Source organism: Leuresthes tenuis, unplaced genomic scaffold, assembly GCF_036924035.1.
Source record: "Leuresthes tenuis unplaced genomic scaffold, fLeuTen1.0.hap1 SCAF_21, whole genome shotgun sequence".
Taxonomy (NCBI): domain Eukaryota; kingdom Metazoa; phylum Chordata; class Actinopteri; order Atheriniformes; family Atherinopsidae; genus Leuresthes; species Leuresthes tenuis.
This window is the reverse complement of record NW_027325375.1, coordinates 32,941,749-32,961,988: the sequence shown is the minus strand read 5'-3', so window position 1 is coordinate 32,961,988 and position 20,240 is coordinate 32,941,749. Positions and strand designations below refer to the sequence as shown.

Here is a 20,240-nt window from a genome sequence, read left to right as displayed (position 1 = left end):
CCTGCCTGACCCACAGCCCTACGCCGTCTTCCTGCACTCCTTCCCCGACCCCCCGCCCGTCACCGAGGCCGGCCTGTCGCTGGCCGAACCGGCGGAACCAACCACCAACGTGACGACGGACCGCTCTGAGACTGCGGACCTAGACAGAGGCTACACGGCTCTGGTTGCTGACAGCAGGCTGGAAGCTGATGGAATACTGATGGGTCTGACCACGGCACACGTTTCCACCGTATGATTTTTAATCCTGGATGAAGTTGACAGCTCCATCTCCTCATCTCTCTGACCATTGACTGCAGTTAATCTTATACAAGAGCCTGTGCAAGATGAATGTTTCATTGTGCGCTGTAGCTGTCTTGAAATAAATAAGCAAACAAACTAACTGGCATTAAGGCAGGGAGGTGGTCCACCGCTGTGCCCTGGTCCTGACTCTGTGTTCAACTCCAGAAGACAGCTCTCTTCCACACAGCTTCATCACCTTCTCCAGTACCTCCATCTGAGTCTAACAGTACCCGTTGTACCTGCTCTCTGAATCTGTAGAAAATTTCATTATCTCCTATAATGACAACAAAGACTCGTGATTCTTCTCATGTTCATTTCACTCTCATGATGAGGGATTCTCTTGTCAGCTTGTTCACTTCTTTAACCCTGTAACCTAAACTGTTCCCTGGTCCAGCAGCTCCTGACTTACTGGTCAAACTGAGATATCAGGACCAGCTGCAGAGAGCCTTAAAGGAACCACAATATTCAGCAAAGAGGGCCAAGCAGACACTGTCTGGTTAAAAGGGAAAGGAGCCTCCAGAAAGGCTTAAACGAGGTATGCTTTCATGCTGCACGCCGTCACAACAACACGCAGCAACCAGGACAGCTGAAACAGACCTAGGTCCAGCAGATCTGTCCCAGAGAGGCTTCAGGACCACTGCATCTGCAGCTGGTTACAGGACGTTCAACATCTGTTTGTTTCACTCAGCCATGGTAACTTCACTCGACGCTCGGTTACAGGTTAACCCATGAGTGTGAAGGGGTAGTTTGTGAATGTGTCCTGAAATATCTAAGATTTAAGTCAATAAATCTCAGTATGTAAAACAGCCTATTTTACTATTTTATTGATCAACGTGTGTGAGTACCTTGCACACCAAAAGAAATCAAATAAAACAGGAATTGTTGATGTGTGAGTATTGATCAGTTGGTGACTGATCAGGTATTGGTAGATGTGATCACACCAGATACAGTTTATCTGCCATAATCAGACTGATCAGATATGCATCATCAGACTGTGTGACTGATCAGGTATTGATCTTTACTCCCGTTGTTTTTGTTTGTTACAAAGAAAAACGCCCCCTCCCGGCCACGCAAAGACGCTGACTTAATTCAGCCAATCAGAGACGTCGCTATGTCGCCTTTCCTTTGATTGACAGAAACTTCAGCCAATGGTAGTGCGGCTGAGCGGTTGGCCGCGAGTGGGAGGGCGGGGCCACGCGCCGCTCGGCAGCACAGCGGAAGAAAATGGCGGCCGTGGCTGCAGAGCCAGGAGCTGCGGCGGTTCCGACAACAACAGCAACCGCGGCGACGGACGAGGAGGGTCCTGTAGAGCTTGGCCCGGTCGGCCCGGGACATTTTGGAGCCCCGGCGGAGGCTGACGGCCCGGCCACGGAGTTGTCCGTTCCCCGGGTGGAGGATCGCGCGGACGGGGAGGGCCGCCATGTCAGGCCGGAGCTGGAGCCCGCGGCGGGAAAAGCCCTGCCCGAGAGCGACCTTCCGATGGACCGGGTCAACCTGGACCGGTTCTCTCCGGGATTGCCAGGGGACCCGGACAGCGGCGGGACCTACCGGAGCATCCTGCCTGACCCACAGCCCTACGCCGTCTTCCTGCACTCCTTCCCCGACCCCCCGCCCGTCACCGAGGCCGGCCTGTCGCTGGCCGAACCGGCGGAACCAACCACCAACGTGACGACGGACCGTTCTGAGACTGCGGACCTAGACAGGGGCTACACGGCTCTGATGCATGCGGAGCTGCGGCCCGGGCCCGCAGAGGACGCCATGTTGGACGGCGCCGCAGACCGCCTGTCGGTCCCGAACGGTCCGGACCCGGACACCGGGTACTGTAAGAAGTCAGTCGGGACTGAGGAGCTGTCGAGCCGCGGCATTCATGATTCCAACCCACCCTGTCGGTCCCCAAAGAGACGTGTGCAGGAGGACTCCCCCCGACCTGAACCGGTCCTGGATCTGAGTCCCGGAACCGAGGTCCGGGTGTCCCTGGACCACGTAATCGATGACGCGCTGGTGGTTTCTTTCCGGCTGGGAGAGAAGGTGTTTTCAGGGGTTCTGATGGACGTTTCAAAAAGGTAAAACTTGGTTTGGATCAGCCAGTTTATCGATCAAACTGCAGTAATAATTAATAATTTGATTGATTAACAATTATTTAATTTTGAACTCTTATTGAATTATCAATAACTGTGGATCACAGCTGATTGATTTGTTCACCAAGAGGAAACCCTGCAGCTCCTTCCAGTATGATTAGTACTCAGTAATCGATCAATAAATGACATGATCAAATGTGTTCAGTTAAGTCATGAAGACATGAACAAGCGATCTTGTTTGTGAAAAACTGATATGAGCCTCCTTCTAACTGGTTTAGGTTTAGTCCTATCTGGAGGTTCTAACCAGGCTCTGATTGGTCAAACAGAATCCTGACCTGTGGACACAAAACAACACGTTTCCTGTCGTCTCCTGCAGGTCCAAACATTCACACCTACATCGGTGTGTTATAACACAACTATAACAGGCAGCAACAGAACAGGTGCAAAAGGATGAGGAGAGGTGAAATACATCAAGTTAGGATCAGGTGGAAAGAACAGGTGAAAAAGAAGAGGTGAAAAACGGTGAAACTATTGGGTTAAAAGATAAAAAAGAAACTAAAATAGAACAGGTGAAAAAGAAGAGGTGAAAAACGGTGAAACTATTGGGTTAAAAGATAAAAAAGAAACTAAAATAGAACAGGTGAAAAAGAAGAGGTGAGAAACGGTGAAACTATTGGGTTAAAAGATAAAAAAGAAACTAAAATAGAACAGGTGAAAAAGAAGAGGTGAAAAACGGTGAAACTATTGGGTTAAAAGATAAAAAAGAAACTAAAATAGAACAGGTGAAAAAGAAGAGGTGAAAAACGGTGAAACTATTGGGTTAAAAGATAAAAAAGAAACTAAAATAGAACAGGTGAAAAAGAAGAGGTGAGAAACGGTGAAACTATTGGGTTAAAAGATAAAAAAGAAACTAAAATAGAACAGGTGAAAAAGAAGAGGTGAAAAACGGTGAAACTATTGGGTTAAAAGATAAAAAAGAAACTAAAATAGAACAGGTGAAAAAGAAGAGGTGAGAAACGGTGAAACTATTGGGTTAAAAGATAAAAAAGAAACTAAAATAGAACAGGTGAAAAAGAAGAGATGAAAAACGGTGAAACTATTGGGTTAAAAGATAAAAAAGAAACTAAAATAGAACAGGTGAAAAAGAAGAGGTGAAAAACGGTTAAACTATTGGGTTAAAAGATAAAAAAGAAACTAAAATAGAACAGGTGAAAAAGAAGAGGTGAAAAACGGTGAAACTATTGGGTTAAAAGATAAAAAAGAAACTAAAATAGAACAGGTGAAAAAGAAGAGATGAAAAACTGAAACTATTGGGTTAAAAGATAAAAAAGAAACTAAAATAGAACAGGTGAAAAAGGAGATGAAAAACGGTGAAACCATTGGGTTAAAAGATAAAAAAGAAACTAAAATAGAACAGGTGAAAAAGAAGAGATGAAAAACTGAAACTATTGGGTTAAAAGATAAAAAGAAACTAAAATAGAACAGGTGAAAAAGAAGAGATGAAAAACGGTGAAAATATTGGGTTAAAAGATAAAAAAGAAACTAAAATAGAACAGGTGAAAAAGAAGAGATGAAAAACGGTGAAACTATTGGGTTAAAAGATAAAAAAGAAACTAAAATAGAACAGGTGAAAAAGAAGAGATGAAAAACTGAAACTATTGGGTTAAAAGATAAAAAAGAAACTAAAATAGAACAGGTGAAAAAGAAGAGATGAAAAACTGAAACTATTGGGTTAAAAGATAAAAAAGAAACTAAAATAGAACAGGTGAAAAAGGAGAGATGAAAAACGGTGAAACTATTGGGTTAAAAGATAAAAAAGAAACTAAAATAGAAAAGGTGAAAAAGGAGATGAAAAACGGTGAAACTATTGGGTTAAAAGATAAAAAAGAAACTAAAATAGAACAGGTGAAAAAGGAGATGAAAAACGGTGAAACTATTGGGTTAAAAGATAAAAAAAGAAACTAAAATAGAACAGGTGAAAAAGAAGAGGTGAGAAACGGTGAAACTATTGGGTTAAAAGATAAAAAAGAAACTAAAATAGAACAGGTGAAAAAGAAGAGGTGAAAAACGGTGAAACTATTGGGTTAAAAGATAAAAAAGAAACTAAAATAGAACAGGTGAAAAAGAAGAGGTGAAAAACGGTGAAACTATTGGGTTAAAAGATAAAAAAGAAACTAAAATAGAACAGGTGAAAAAGAAGAGGTGAAAAACGGTGAAACTATTGGGTTAAAAGATAAAAAAGAAACTAAAATAGAACAGGTGAAAAAGAAGAGATGAAAAACTGAAACTATTGGGTTAAAAGATAAAAAAAGAAACTAAAATAGAACAGGTGAAAAAGAAGAGATGAAAAACTGAAACTATTGGGTTAAAAGATAAAAAAGAAACTAAAATAGAAAAGGTGAAAAAGGAGATGAAAAACGGTGAAACTATTGGGTTAAAAGATAAAAAAAGAAACTAAAATAGAACAGGTGAAAAAGAAGAGGTGAAAAACGGTGAAACTATTGGGTTAAAAGATAAAAAGAAACTAAAATAGAACAGGTGAAAAAGAAGAGGTGAAAAACGGTGAAACTATTGGGTTAAAAGATAAAAAAGAAACTAAATTAGAAAAGGTGAAAAAGGAGATGAAAAACGGTGAAACTATTGGGTTAAAAGATAAAAAAGAAACTAAAATAGAACAGGTGAAAAAGAAGAGATGAAAAACGGTGAAACTATTGGGTTAAAAGATAAAAAAGAAACTAAAATAGAACAGGTGAAAAAGAAGAGGTGAAAAACGGTGAAACTATTGGGTTAAAAGATAAAAAAGAAACTAAAATAGAACAGGTGAAAAAGAAGAGGTGAAAAACGGTGAAACTATTGGGTTAAAAGATAAAAAAGAAACTAAAATAGAACAGGTGAAAAAGAAGAGGTGAAAAACGGTGAAACTATTGGGTTAAAAGATAAAAAAGAAACTAAAATAGAACAGGTGAAAAAGAAGAGGTGAAAAACGGTTAAACTATTGGGTTAAAAGATAAAAAAGAAACTAAAATAGAACAGGTGAAAAAGAAGAGGTGAAAAACGGTGAAACTATTGGGTTAAAAGATAAAAAAGAAACTAAAATAGAACAGGTGAAAAAGAAGAGATGAAAAACTGAAACTATTGGGTTAAAAGATAAAAAAGAAACTAAAATAGAACAGGTGAAAAAGGAGATGAAAAACGGTGAAACCATTGGGTTAAAAGATAAAAAAGAAACTAAAATAGAACAGGTGAAAAAGAAGAGATGAAAAACTGAAACTATTGGGTTAAAAGATAAAAAAGAAACTAAAATAGAACAGGTGAAAAAGAAGAGGTGAAAAACGGTGAAACCATTGGGTTAAAAGATAAAAAAGAAACTAAAATAGAACAGGTGAAAAAGAAGAGATGAAAAACTGAAACTATTGGGTTAAAAGATAAAAAGAAACTAAAATAGAACAGGTGAAAAAGAAGAGATGAAAAACTGAAACTATTGGGTTAAAAGATAAAAAAGAAACTAAAATAGAACAGGTGAAAAAGAAGAGATGAAAAACGGTGAAACTATTGGGTTAAAAGATAAAAAAGAAACTAAAATAGAACAGGTGAAAAAGAAGAGGTGAAAAACGGTGAAACTATTGGGTTAAAAGATAAAAAAGAAACTAAAATAGAACAGGTGAAAAAGGAGATGAAAAACGGTGAAACTATTGGGTTAAAAGATAAAAAAGAAACTAAAATAGAACAGGTGAAAAAGAAGAGATGAAAAACTGAAACTATTGGGTTAAAAGATAAAAAAGAAACTAAAATAGAACAGGTGAAAAAGAAGAGATGAAAAACGGTGAAAATATTGGGTTAAAAGATAAAAAAGAAACTAAAATAGAACAGGTGAAAAAGAAGAGATGAAAAACGGTGAAACTATTGGGTTAAAAGATAAAAAAGAAACTAAAATAGAACAGGTGAAAAAGAAGAGATGAAAAACTGAAACTATTGGGTTAAAAGATAAAAAAGAAACTAAAATAGAACAGGTGAAAAAGAAGAGGTGAAAAACGGTGAAACCATTGGGTTAAAAGATAAAAAAGAAACTAAAATAGAACAGGTGAAAAAGAAGAGGTGAGAAACGGTGAAACTATTGGGTTAAAAGATAAAAAAGAAACTAAAATAGAACAGGTGAAAAAGAAGAGGTGAAAAACGGTGAAACTATTGGGTTAAAAGATAAAAAAGAAACTAAAATAGAACAGGTGAAAAAGAAGAGATGAAAAACGGTGAAACTATTGGGTTAAAAGATAAAAAAGAAACTAAAATAGAACAGGTGAAAAAGAAGAGATGAAAAACTGAAACTATTGGGTTAAAAGATAAAAAAGAAACTAAAATAGAACAGGTGAAAAAGAAGAGATGAAAAACTGAAACTATTGGGTTAAAAGATAAAAAAGAAACTAAAATAGAACAGGTGAAAAAGGAGAGATGAAAAACGGTGAAACTATTGGGTTAAAAGATAAAAAAGAAACTAAAATAGAAAAGGTGAAAAAGGAGATGAAAAACGGTGAAACTATTGGGTTAAAAGATAAAAAAGAAACTAAAATAGAACAGGTGAAAAAGGAGATGAAAAACGGTGAAACTATTGGGTTAAAAGATAAAAAAAGAAACTAAAATAGAACAGGTGAAAAAGAAGAGGTGAGAAACGGTGAAACTATTGGGTTAAAAGATAAAAAAGAAACTAAAATAGAACAGGTGAAAAAGAAGAGGTGAAAAACGGTGAAACTATTGGGTTAAAAGATAAAAAAGAAACTAAAATAGAACAGGTGAAAAAGAAGAGGTGAAAAACGGTGAAACTATTGGGTTAAAAGATAAAAAAGAAACTAAAATAGAACAGGTGAAAAAGAAGAGGTGAAAAACGGTGAAACTATTGGGTTAAAAGATAAAAAAGAAACTAAAATAGAACAGGTGAAAAAGAAGAGATGAAAAACTGAAACTATTGGGTTAAAAGATAAAAAAAGAAACTAAAATAGAAAAGGTGAAAAAGGAGATGAAAAACGGTGAAACTATTGGGTTAAAAGATAAAAAAAGAAACTAAAATAGAACAGGTGAAAAAGAAGAGGTGAAAAACGGTGAAACTATTGGGTTAAAAGATAAAAAGAAACTAAAATAGAACAGGTGAAAAAGAAGAGGTGAAAAACGGTGAAACTATTGGGTTAAAAGATAAAAAAGAAACTAAATTAGAAAAGGTGAAAAAGGAGATGAAAAACGGTGAAACTATTGGGTTAAAAGATAAAAAAGAAACTAAAATAGAACAGGTGAAAAAGAAGAGATGAAAAACGGTGAAACTATTGGGTTAAAAGATAAAAAAGAAACTAAAATAGAACAGGTGAAAAAGAAGAGGTGAAAAACGGTGAAACTATTGGGTTAAAAGATAAAAAAGAAACTAAAATAGAACAGGTGAAAAAGAAGAGGTGAAAAACGGTGAAACTATTGGGTTAAAAGATAAAAAAGAAACTAAAATAGAACAGGTGAAAAAGAAGAGGTGAAAAACGGTGAAACTATTGGGTTAAAAGATAAAAAAGAAACTAAAATAGAACAGGTGAAAAAGAAGAGGTGAAAAACGGTTAAACTATTGGGTTAAAAGATAAAAAAGAAACTAAAATAGAACAGGTGAAAAAGAAGAGGTGAAAAACGGTGAAACTATTGGGTTAAAAGATAAAAAAGAAACTAAAATAGAACAGGTGAAAAAGAAGAGATGAAAAACTGAAACTATTGGGTTAAAAGATAAAAAAGAAACTAAAATAGAACAGGTGAAAAAGGAGATGAAAAACGGTGAAACCATTGGGTTAAAAGATAAAAAAGAAACTAAAATAGAACAGGTGAAAAAGAAGAGATGAAAAACTGAAACTATTGGGTTAAAAGATAAAAAAGAAACTAAAATAGAACAGGTGAAAAAGAAGAGGTGAAAAACGGTGAAACCATTGGGTTAAAAGATAAAAAAGAAACTAAAATAGAACAGGTGAAAAAGAAGAGATGAAAAACTGAAACTATTGGGTTAAAAGATAAAAAGAAACTAAAATAGAACAGGTGAAAAAGAAGAGATGAAAAACTGAAACTATTGGGTTAAAAGATAAAAAAGAAACTAAAATAGAACAGGTGAAAAAGAAGAGATGAAAAACGGTGAAACTATTGGGTTAAAAGATAAAAAAGAAACTAAAATAGAACAGGTGAAAAAGAAGAGGTGAAAAACGGTGAAACTATTGGGTTAAAAGATAAAAAAGAAACTAAAATAGAACAGGTGAAAAAGAAGAGATGAAAAACGGTGAAACTATTGGGTTAAAAGATAAAAAGAAACTAAAATAGAACAGGTGAAAAAGAAGAGATGAAAAACGGTGAAACTATTGGGTTAAAAGATAAAAAAGAAACTAAAATAGAACAAGTGAAAAAGAAGAGATGAAAAACGGTGAAACTATTGGGTTAAAAGATAAAAAAGAAACTAAAATAGAACAGGTGAAAAAGAAGAGATGAAAAACGGTGAAACTATTGGGTTAAAAGATAAAAAGAAACTAAAATAGAACAGGTGAAAAAGAAGAGGTGAAAAACGGTGAAACTATTGGGTTAAAAGATAAAAAAGAAACTAAAATAGAACAGGTGAAAAAGAAGAGGTGAAAAACGGTGAAACTATTGGGTTAAAAGATAAAAAAGAAACTAAAATAGAACAGGTGAAAAAGAAGAGGTGAAAAACGGTGAAACTATTGGGTTAAAAGATAAAAAGAAACTAAAATAGAACAGGTGAAAAAGAAGAGGTGAAAAACGGTGAAACTATTGGGTTAAAAGATAAAAAAGAAACTAAAATAGAACAGGTGAAAAAGAAGAGGTGAAAAACTGAAACTATTGGGTTAAAAGATAAAAAAGAAACTAAAATAGAACAGGTGAAAAAGGAGAGATGAAAAACGGTGAAACTATTGGGTTAAAAGATAAAAAGAAACTAAAATAGAACAGGTGAAAAAGAAGAGGTGAAAAACGGTGAAACTATTGGGTTAAAAGATAAAAAAGAAACTAAAATAGAACAGGTGAAAAAGAAGAGGTGAAAAACTGAAACTATTGGGTTAAAAGATAAAAAAGAAACTAAAATAGAACAGGTGAAAAAGGAGAGATGAAAAACGGTGAAACTATTGGGTTAAAAGATAAAAAAGAAACTAAAATAGAACAGGTGAAAAAGAAGAGGTGAAAAACTGAAACTATTGGGTTAAAAGATAAAAAAGAAACTAAAATAGAACAGGTGAAACAGAAAAAGGTGGGGGGAGAGAATCATGGAGAAAAAAAAGGTGTAATAGAGGTGAACGGGATGAAAAAGAAAATGTCAAACAGAACAGGTGATAAGGAAAAGGAGAAAAAGGAAAGATGAAACAAAGGTATAACGACATGAGAAGAGAAAGGTGAAACAGAACTGGTGGAAAAGAACAGGTAAAAAGAAAATGTGAAACAGGAAAGCAGTGTACTACTCTAATACATACCATATATAACTTATTCTGTAGCTTATTCTTATCGCACCATCCTACTACCATACATTATCCTTACCATACCGTGTCTTTACCATACCGTGTCTTTACCATACCTTATCCTTACCATACTGTGTCTTTACCATACCGTGTCTTTACCATACTGTGTTATTACCATACCGTGTCTTTACCATACCTTATCCTTACCATACCGTGTCTTTACCATACCGTGTCTTTACCATACATAATCCTTACCATACCGTGTCTTTACCATACCGTGTCTTTACCATACTGTGTTATTACCATACCGTGTCTTTACCATACCGTGTCTTTACCATACCGTGTCTATACCATACCGTGTCTTTAACATACCGTGTCTTTAACATACCTTATCCTTACCATACCGTGTCTTTACCATACCGTGTCTTTACATACCGTGTCTTTAACATACCGTGTCTTTAACATACCTTATCCTTACCATACCGTGTCTTTAAATACCGTGTTTTTAACATACCGTGTCTTTAACATACCGTGTCTTTAACATACCTTATCCTTACCTTACCGTGTCTTTACATACCGTGTCTTTAACATACCGTGTCTTTAACATACCTTATCCTTACCATACTGTATCTTTAACATACCGTGTCTTTAACATACCGTGTCTTTAACATACCTTATCCTTACCATACCGTGTCTTTACCATACCGTGTTTTTAACATACCGTGTCTTTAACATACCGTGTCTTTAACATACCTTATCCTTACCATACCGTGTTTTTAACATACCGTGTCTTTAACATACCGTGTCTTTAACATACCTTATCCTTACCATACCGTGTCTTTAAATACCGTGTCTTTACCATACCGTGTCTTTAACATACCGTGTGTTTAACATACCTTATCCTTACCATACCGTGTCTTTAACATACCGTGTCTTTAACATACCTTATCCTTACCATACCGTGTCTTTAACATACCGTGTCTTTAACATACCTTATCCTTACCATACCGTGTCTTTAACATACTGTGTCTTTAACATACCGTGTCTTTACCATACCGTGTCTTTAACATACCTTATCCTTACCATACTGTGTCTTTACCATACCGTGTCTTTACCATACCGTGTCTTTACCATACCGTGTCTTTACCATACCGTGTCTTTACCATACCGTGTCTTTAACATACCTTATCCTTACCATACTGTGTCTTTACATACCGTGTCTTTAACATACCTTATCCTTACCATACTGTGTCTTTACATACCGTGTCTTTAACATACCGTGTCTTTAGCATACCTTATCCTTACCATACTGTGTCTTTACATACCGTGTCTTTAACATACCGTGTCCTTAACATACCGTGTCTTTAACATACCTTATCCTTACCATACTGTGTCTTTACATACCGTGTCTTTAACATACCGTGTCTTTAGCATACCTTATCCTTACCATACTGTGTCTTTACATACTGTGTCTTTACATACTGTGTCTTTACCATACCGTGTCTTTAACATACCGTGTCTTTAACATACCTTATCCTTACCATACCGTGTCTTTACCATACCGTGTCTTTACCATACCGTGTCTTTACCATACCGTGTCTTTAACATACCGTGTCTTTAACATACCTTATCCTTACCATACTGTGTCTTTACATACCGTTTCTTTAACATACCGTTTCTTTAACATACCGTGTCTTTAACATACCTTATCCTTACCATACTGTGTCTTTACATACCGTGTCTTTAATATACCGTGTCTTTAACATACCTTATCCTTACCATACTGTGTCTTTACATACCGTGTCTTTAACATACCTTATCCTTACCATACCGTGTCTTTACATACCGTGTCTTTACCATACCGTGTCTTTACCATACCGTGTCTTTACATACCGTGTCTTTAACATACCGTGTCTTTACCATGCCGTGTCTTTAACATACCGTATCTTTAACATACCGTGTCTTTACCATACCGTGTCTTTACCATACCGTGTCTTTACCATACCGTGTCTTTAACATACCGTGTCTTTAACATACCTTATCCTTACCATACTGTGTCTTTACATACCGTGTCTTTAACATACCTTATCCTTACCATACTGTGTTTTTACATACCGTGTCTTTAACATACCGTGTCTTTAACATACCTTATCCTTACCATACTGTGTTTTTACATACCGTGTCTTTAACATACCGTGTCTTTAACATACCTTATCCTTACCATACTGTGTCTTTAACATACCGTGTCTTTAACATACCTTATCCTTACCATACTGTGTCTTTACATACCATGTCTTTACCATACCGTGTCTTTAACATACCTTATCCTTACCATACTGCGTTTTTACATACCGTGTCTTTAACATACCGTGTCTTTAACATACCTTATCCTTACCATACTGTGTCTTTACATACCGTGTCTTTAACATACCGTGTCTTTAACATACCTTATCCTTACCATACTGTGTCTTTACATACCGTGTCTTTACATACCGTGTCCTTAACATAACTTATCCTTACCGTACATGTTTCCTTGCAATACCTTATCCTTACCGTACATGTGTCCTTGCCATACCTTATCCTTACCGTACAGTTGTCCTTGCCATACCTTATCCTTACCGTACATGTGTCCTTAACATAACTTATCCTTACCGCACTGTGTCTTTGCCATACCTTATCCTTACCATACCGTGTCTTTACCATACCGTGTCTTTACCATACCGTGTCTTTAACATACCGTGTCTTTAACATACCTTATCCTTACCATACTGTGTCTTTACATACCGTTTCTTTAACATACCGTGTCTTTAACATACCTTATCCTTACCATACTGTGTCTTTACATACCGTGTCTTTAACATACCTTATCCTTACCATACTGTGTCTTTACATACCGTGTCTTTAACATACCGTGTCTTTACCATACCGTGTCTTTAACATACCGTGTCTTTACCATACCGTGTCTTTAACATACCGTGTCTTTACCATACCGTGTCTTTAACATACCGTGTCTTTAACATACCTTATCCTTACCATACCGTGTTTTTAACATACCGTGTCTTTAACATACCGTGTCTTTAACATACCTTATCCTTACCATACCGTGTCTTTAAATACCGTGTCTTTACCATACCGTGTCTTTAACATACCGTGTGTTTAACATACCTTATCCTTACCATACCGTGTCTTTAACATACCGTGTCTTTAACATACCTTATCCTTACCATACCGTGTCTTTAACATACCGTGTCTTTAACATACCTTATCCTTACCATACCGTGTCTTTAACATACTGTGTCTTTAACATACCGTGTCTTTACCATACCGTGTCTTTAACATACCTTATCCTTACCATACTGTGTCTTTACCATACCGTGTCTTTACCATACCGTGTCTTTACCATACCGTGTCTTTACCATACGGTGTCTTTAACATACCGTGTCTTTAACATACCTTATCCTTACCATACTGTGTCTTTACATACCGTGTCTTTAACATACCTTATCCTTACCATACTGTGTCTTTACATACCGTGTCTTTAACATACCGTGTCTTTAGCATACCTTATCCTTACCATACTGTGTCTTTACATACCGTGTCTTTAACATACCGTGTCCTTAACATACCGTGTCTTTAACATACCTTATCCTTACCATACTGTGTCTTTACATACCGTGTCTTTAACATACCGTGTCTTTAGCATACCTTATCCTTACCATACTGTGTCTTTACATACTGTGTCTTTACCATACCGTGTCTTTAACATACCGTGTCTTTAACATACCTTATCCTTACCATACCGTGTCTTTACCATACCGTGTCTTTACCATACCGTGTCTTTACCATACCGTGTCTTTAACATACCGTGTCTTTAACATACCTTATCCTTACCATACTGTGTCTTTACATACCGTTTCTTTAACATACCGTGTCTTTAACATACCTTATCCTTACCATACTGTGTCTTTACATACCGTGTCTTTAATATACCGTGTCTTTAACATACCTTATCCTTACCATACTGTGTCTTTACATACCGTGTCTTTAACATACCTTATCCTTACCATACCGTGTCTTTACATACCGTGTCTTTACCATACCGTGTCTTTACCATACCGTGTCTTTACATACCGTGTCTTTAACATACCGTGTCTTTACCATGCCGTGTCTTTAACATACCGTGTCTTTAACATACCGTGTCTTTACCATACCGTGTCTTTACCATACCGTGTCTTTACCATACCGTGTCTTTAACATACCGTGTCTTTAACATACCTTATCCTTACCATACTGTGTCTTTACATACCGTGTCTTTAACATACCTTATCCTTACCATACTGTGTTTTTACATACCGTGTCTTTAACATACCGTGTCTTTAACATACCTTATCCTTACCATACTGTGTTTTTACATACCGTGTCTTTAACATACCGTGTCTTTAACATACCTTATCCTTACCATACTGTGTCTTTACATACCATGTCTTTACCATACCGTGTCTTTAACATACCTTATCCTTACCATACTGCGTTTTTACATACCGTGTCTTTAACATACCGTGTCTTTAACATACCTTATCCTTACCATACTGTGTCTTTACATACCGTGTCTTTAACATACCGTGTCTTTAACATACCTTATCCTTACCATACTGTGTCTTTACATACCGTGTCTTTACATACCGTGTCCTTAACATAACTTATCCTTACCGTACATGTTTCCTTGCAATACCTTATCCTTACCGTACATGTGTCCTTGCCATACCTTATCCTTACCGTACAGTTGTCCTTGCCATACCTTATCCTTACCGTACATGTGTCCTTAACATAACTTATCCTTACCGCACTGTGTCTTTGCCATACCTTATCCTTACCATACCGTGTCTTTACCATACCGTGTCTTTACCATACCGTGTCTTTAACATACCGTGTCTTTAACATACCTTATCCTTACCATACTGTGTCTTTACATACCGTTTCTTTAACATACCGTGTCTTTAACATACCTTATCCTTACCATACTGTGTCTTTACATACCGTGTCTTTAACATACCTTATCCTTACCATACTGTGTCTTTACATACCGTGTCTTTAACATACCGTGTCTTTACCATACCGTGTCTTTACCATACCGTGTCTTTAACATACCGTGTCTTTACCATACCGTGTCTTTAACATACCGTGTCTTTACCATACCGTGTCTTTAACATACCGTGTCCTTACCATACCTTATCCTTACCTTACATGTGTTCTTAACATACCTTATCCTTACCATACCTGTGTCTTTACCATACTGTATCCTTATCATACCATATACTTACCATACCTGTGTCTTTACCATACTGTATCCTTATCATACCATATACTTACCAGGCAACCTTGAGGAATGCCGTAGAGCTGAGCGCAGGTGGGAGAAGGACAAACTACAGGTGTCACTAGAGACTGCTGGTGTAAATACTAGTGTAAGGGTAGGAGATGCTCTCTGAAGAGCTGGGCCTTCAAGAGTTTCTTGAAGATAGACAGGGACGCCCCTGTTCTGGTAGCGCTCGGTAGGTCATTCCACCATCATGGAACGAAACATGAATAGAGTCTGATTGTCTTGTGCGAGTGGTGTAGGCACTGCTATATGACAAGAATGATGACAGTAGTGCCTGGAATTTTGTTCGATTTGTGCCATTTTCTTTCTGCACCTCTGAGGTTGGTGAGCAGCAACCGGAGGGTATCATTAAGCCAATGGTGGGACTGGGAGGATCAAGCGGGTTTGGTGGCTAGAGGACAGGCTATCCAGATGAGCTCAGTGTAGAGCAAAGGGACTCCGTGGCATCAGTAACCTCAAGGGAGGTGGTAGGAAGAGTGGCATAAACATAAACAGGTGGTAAGGCCAGAGCGACATGGATATGTCAAGTAGGACAGGTTTGCTCAGTGACAAGTCTTTAACCTCATGTCTTTCTGAGTCTTATTACTCTGATTGTTTTCTGATGGCCCAACCAAGGCTACTAGACAACAGGTTTCACTCATTGATGGGTTTCAGTCACTTTCTTAATGGCAGATATTGAATTAGCAAAAAAAGCTTTGAACAACTTCCACTAGCAGACACTAAAGGCTCTTACGTGCAGTTTCGTATGAGAGTATGGCATCTAAGAAGCATTTCGATCTGGATTTAAAACCCTTCACAGCACAGAGTCAGCGCTGCTGAGGGTTTTTAATGACATTCTTTTATCATGTGACTCTGGTGACTATGTAATCCTTGTTTTGCTGGACTTAACTGCTGCTTTTGACACGGTAGACCACAGCATTTTAATCTCCTGTTTACAACAACAAGTTGTAATTTGTGGAACTGCTCTTGATAGGACATTTTGTGTAAAATTTTCTGCTCCTCTGTGACATGGGGTCCTCCAGGGCTCAATTTTGGAGCCATTGCTTTTTTCATTGTATTTATTTCCTCTTGGGGTCTTAGAAACCGCAACATCTCCTTCCGTTGTTTTGGAGATGACTGCCAACTTTATGTTCCATTAAGACAACGCGAGCCTTAACTATTAAACCTCTTTTAGCTTGTCTTGAGGATACTAAAGCATTAAACCTTTAAATCTGAATTAAAAGAAGACAGAGGTAATTGTGTTCTGACCTAGTGGCTCACATGAGAACCTTCCTTTTGGGCTAGGTCCCCATGCCATGTATGTTAAGCCCATAACTGTGAATCTTGGTTTAAGAATGAACAGTTATTTTAAACTTGACAGTCAAATCAGAGCCAGTGTATATTTACTGTACCTTATTTTTGCTGTACAGTATCCTTAGCTTACTGTATTTTTACCATACAGTATATTTACTGTGCCGTATTCATACTGCATTGTACTCTTAACTCTACCGTGGTCTTACTGTACCATATACTCACCGTACTGCACTTTTGTTCAATATTGTGTTCTTGCAATACTGTATTTTCACAGTATTGTATTCTTACTCTGTCATATTCTTACTGTATCATATCCTTATTTATTGTACTATATTCTTACACCCTACCATATCCTTACCACTCATATTCCACTGTGCCATTCCGTATCCTCACCGCATCATAATGTTTTTACCGTACTTTGACTGTATAAACTGTGCCTGTGTGATGTCAGGTGGCGATATTTATGGCTGCTTCTTCAACAGACAGGTAGTTGATAACTGTGCAGTTTAATCTCCAACATCTATGGCATTACATATTAAACAATAGGTGTTTCTGATGAAAAAATGGCACCATGACTCTGTGGGAATAGCATGAGAGGTTATACAGGAATTACGTAATGAATACGCAGTTTGGTTCAGGAGCACACGGCAGGTCACAAACATCGGGTAAAAAGATACTGGAGCGCATTTTCCAGCTCCTTCATATTGATGATGTTGGCGTTGTGCCCTGATCAGTCTCACCTGAGCTTTACTGCAACCTGTCTGTTGCTACAGGTGGAGGTATCCTGCCTCACACCTGCACTGGTAGAGCTGGGATCCAATGGACCATCATTTGATTGTGTTTACAACCAATCAGATCAAATGCAGATCACGGAATAGGAACCGATACATGAAGTGTTGATAAGTCATAAGCATTGACCTCATATTGAACACTCTGTGTGTGTGTGTGTGTGTGTGTGTGTGTACAGGTTTGGACCATACGGTATTCCCATCACCGTGTTTCCTAGACGTGATGACCGGAGTCGACTTCCCATTTCTGTGCAGACGGTTGTCAGGGACAACGCTGCGTCCACAAAACAGGAAGAGGACATCACTATGGTCCCGCCCTCACCTCCACCCCCCTGTCACTCCTGGCCCTCCAAACCACCGCCATTGTTCCAGGAGGGGGCGCCATATCCGCCTCCTCTGTTCATCAGGGACACTTACAACCAGGCCTTACCTCAGCCACCGCCACGCAAGATCAAACGGCCAAAGCGACGATACCGCTGCGAAGAGCCCACCTCTATCATGAACGCCATCAAGCTCCGTCCCCGCCAGGTTCTCTGTGACAAGTGCAAAGGCGTGGTGGCGTCAGGCGGGTATCGGGAGGCACGGCGGGGCTCAGTGGACCTGAGGAGTGAAGAGGCATCGCGGCGGCGGCGGCGGGCAGCGGACGGGCCAATCTCCTCTGAGGTGAAACGACTGAGAAACAACGACAAGGGCGGGCCGACAAGGGTGTCATCGTCATCATCACGCCGTGTCCTTAGGGGCGTGGCTTCATCTTCGTCGCGCCTGAAGCTGAACTCTGAAAAGGTTCTGAACAAAAGTTCTGCTGAGCGCTCCAAATCCCAGCAGGTCCTCAGCAAGCTGGCCCGGAGTTCGCCACCAGTGCCACAGAAACAGGACCACTCCAAGGCTGTAACCCGAGCAGCGGCCCTGCAGAACCAGAAGGTCCACCTGACGCGGCGCCTGCAGCGTCTGGGCGGTGGCGTCATCAGCGGCCACTCGGGCCCTCCGCCCAGAATGCGTCTCAAACCACAAAGGTACCGTACAGATGAGGTGCCACAATTAACTCCGCCTATACCTGAACCAGGCCCTGCCCCCACACAGGCAGCCACCCCCCCCCCTTCAGTTACAGATCCTCCCACAACGCTGCCCTCCCACAGTGCTGTTAGTGTTACTATGGAGACGCAGGAAGCCGAGGACAAAGAGGCGGAGCAGGGAGCAGCTCCTCCCTGCTCCGCCTCTTTGTCGCTTGACTCCTCCCACTCAGAGTGCAGCTCCACAGAGACCTTTGACCCCATCCTTCCTGAAGGCCCACCCTCCTCTGCCTCACCCTTTGTCCCTGCACCTTCCTCCTTCTCTTCCTCTGCTGCTCCCCTCAGAGCCGATGGCGAGGATGAGGAGGACAGCGGCGAGCTGAAGAGGCGTCGGAAGTCGCCGTCGTCTTCCTCATCCTCTTCGTCGTCATCCTCAATGTTTTCCAAGTCGGTGACAAAGGTCACGCTGCCGGACGGTCGCACTGTGTGCGTCGGCGACATTGTGTGGGCGAAGATCTATGGCTTCCCATGGTGGCCGGCACGTGTGCTCGGTATTACGGTGGCGCGGCGCGGCGACACGGGGCTGGCGGTGCGGCAGGAGGCGCGCGTGTCCTGGTTTGGCTCCCCGACCACATCCTTCCTGCCGCTCGCGCAGCTCTCGCCGTTTCTTGAGACATTCCAGTTGCGCTTCGACAGGAAGAGGAAGGGGCCATACCGCCGCGCCATAGCTGAGGCTGCTAGCGCCGCCAAGCAGCTCACACCTGAGGTCCGCTCACTGTTGACACAGTTTGAGACGTAGCATCAGCCACCCCTAGGCCCGCCCCCAGGAAGTGGGAGGAGCTGAACCCACAATGATGGAGGATGGTCACACGGGGGTGGGGCCTCTACCTGTCAGTGTTCAGGGGCGGGGCTTATCTCTTCCACCTGTGGTGTCAGCATTTCAGGCCACCCTCACTGCAAGCAGTGTGATGACATCACACTTTGATAATGACATTACAGAGAGCTGCAGTGAAGACGTATCGCAGGATATAGTGATGGACACTGCCTGCTGATTGGCTGATAGTGTGATGTCATCAGCAGAGCTTCTGTATAAATAAACACTAATTATGAAGCATTCAGCAGAGTCCAGTTGCCCCAGACTGATTATTGATTGATTAGGATCAGAGCCCACTCCCATTTGTTTTGCAATGAAGCGCCGTGGTGTCCGGCGGCGTGAAATTCTACGACACCTGATGCATCACTTCCTGTTCTGGTTCTGTTGGGTTGTGCTGAGGAACTGAAACATTTCTTGTCTTTTTCTAAAAGTTCTGTTCAGAAACACTAACTGTGAACCTGTGACCTGCTCTGATTGGTTGGCAGAAGGTGATACAACACCCTGGTTGGTTCCTGTAAACCAGGAGCGAGACCTCAGTAATCAGTTTGTTGTTGTTCAGATGTTCTGTGTTTGAGCCCGAGTTTAGGGCCAGGTGGGCCAGGTAGCCCTGACTGTTAGACAGCCGATGATGAAGGTGGTTCCCCTCTGCTGTGGCACTCTTTTTACCGTCTGTTTGCAGATCAGAGACTCTGAACCAGTGTACATGTTGTTCTCTGTTTTAAATCTGTTAATAAACTCTCAAACTGCCTTTTGAATCCTCGTCGTCATTTCCACTCTTCTTCTGTGGTGTTTCACTGTTATGGTGCTGCCGCCGCCTTGCTCAGTGGCACGCTGGCTGCAGACCTCAGATTTTCTCACCTGCAAACAGATGTTTGGTAAACAGGTCTGCAGAGCTGCTCCTACCTGAGATCTTCAATAACATCTGTTATTGATCAATAGCTCCTGTTCAGAAGTCCACTGAGATTTTAAAGATGTTAGAGACCAACCCAAACCTAAGACCGGGGAGTTCAGGTTAAAGTCAACGTGTTGCTGGTTTCAGGCCAAAACACCTCGGTTCCTCAGACTGGGAAAATACCAA

At 39.8% G+C, this 20,240-nt stretch overlaps 1 protein-coding gene across 1 annotated transcript; it reads left to right on the top strand.

Moving 5' to 3' along the window:
* The first annotated feature begins 1,470 nt into the window (after positions 1-1,470).
* Positions 1,471-19,917, top strand: pwwp2a (PWWP domain containing 2A). The gene is made up of 2 exons (XM_072374516.1): positions 1,471-2,342; positions 17,458-19,917. Exons 1-2 carry the CDS (start codon positions 1,504-1,506, stop codon positions 19,085-19,087), a joined length of 2,469 nt encoding a protein of 822 aa, XP_072230617.1. The 5' UTR covers positions 1,471-1,503; the 3' UTR covers positions 19,088-19,917.
* The last annotated feature ends 323 nt before the right edge of the window (positions 19,918-20,240 follow it).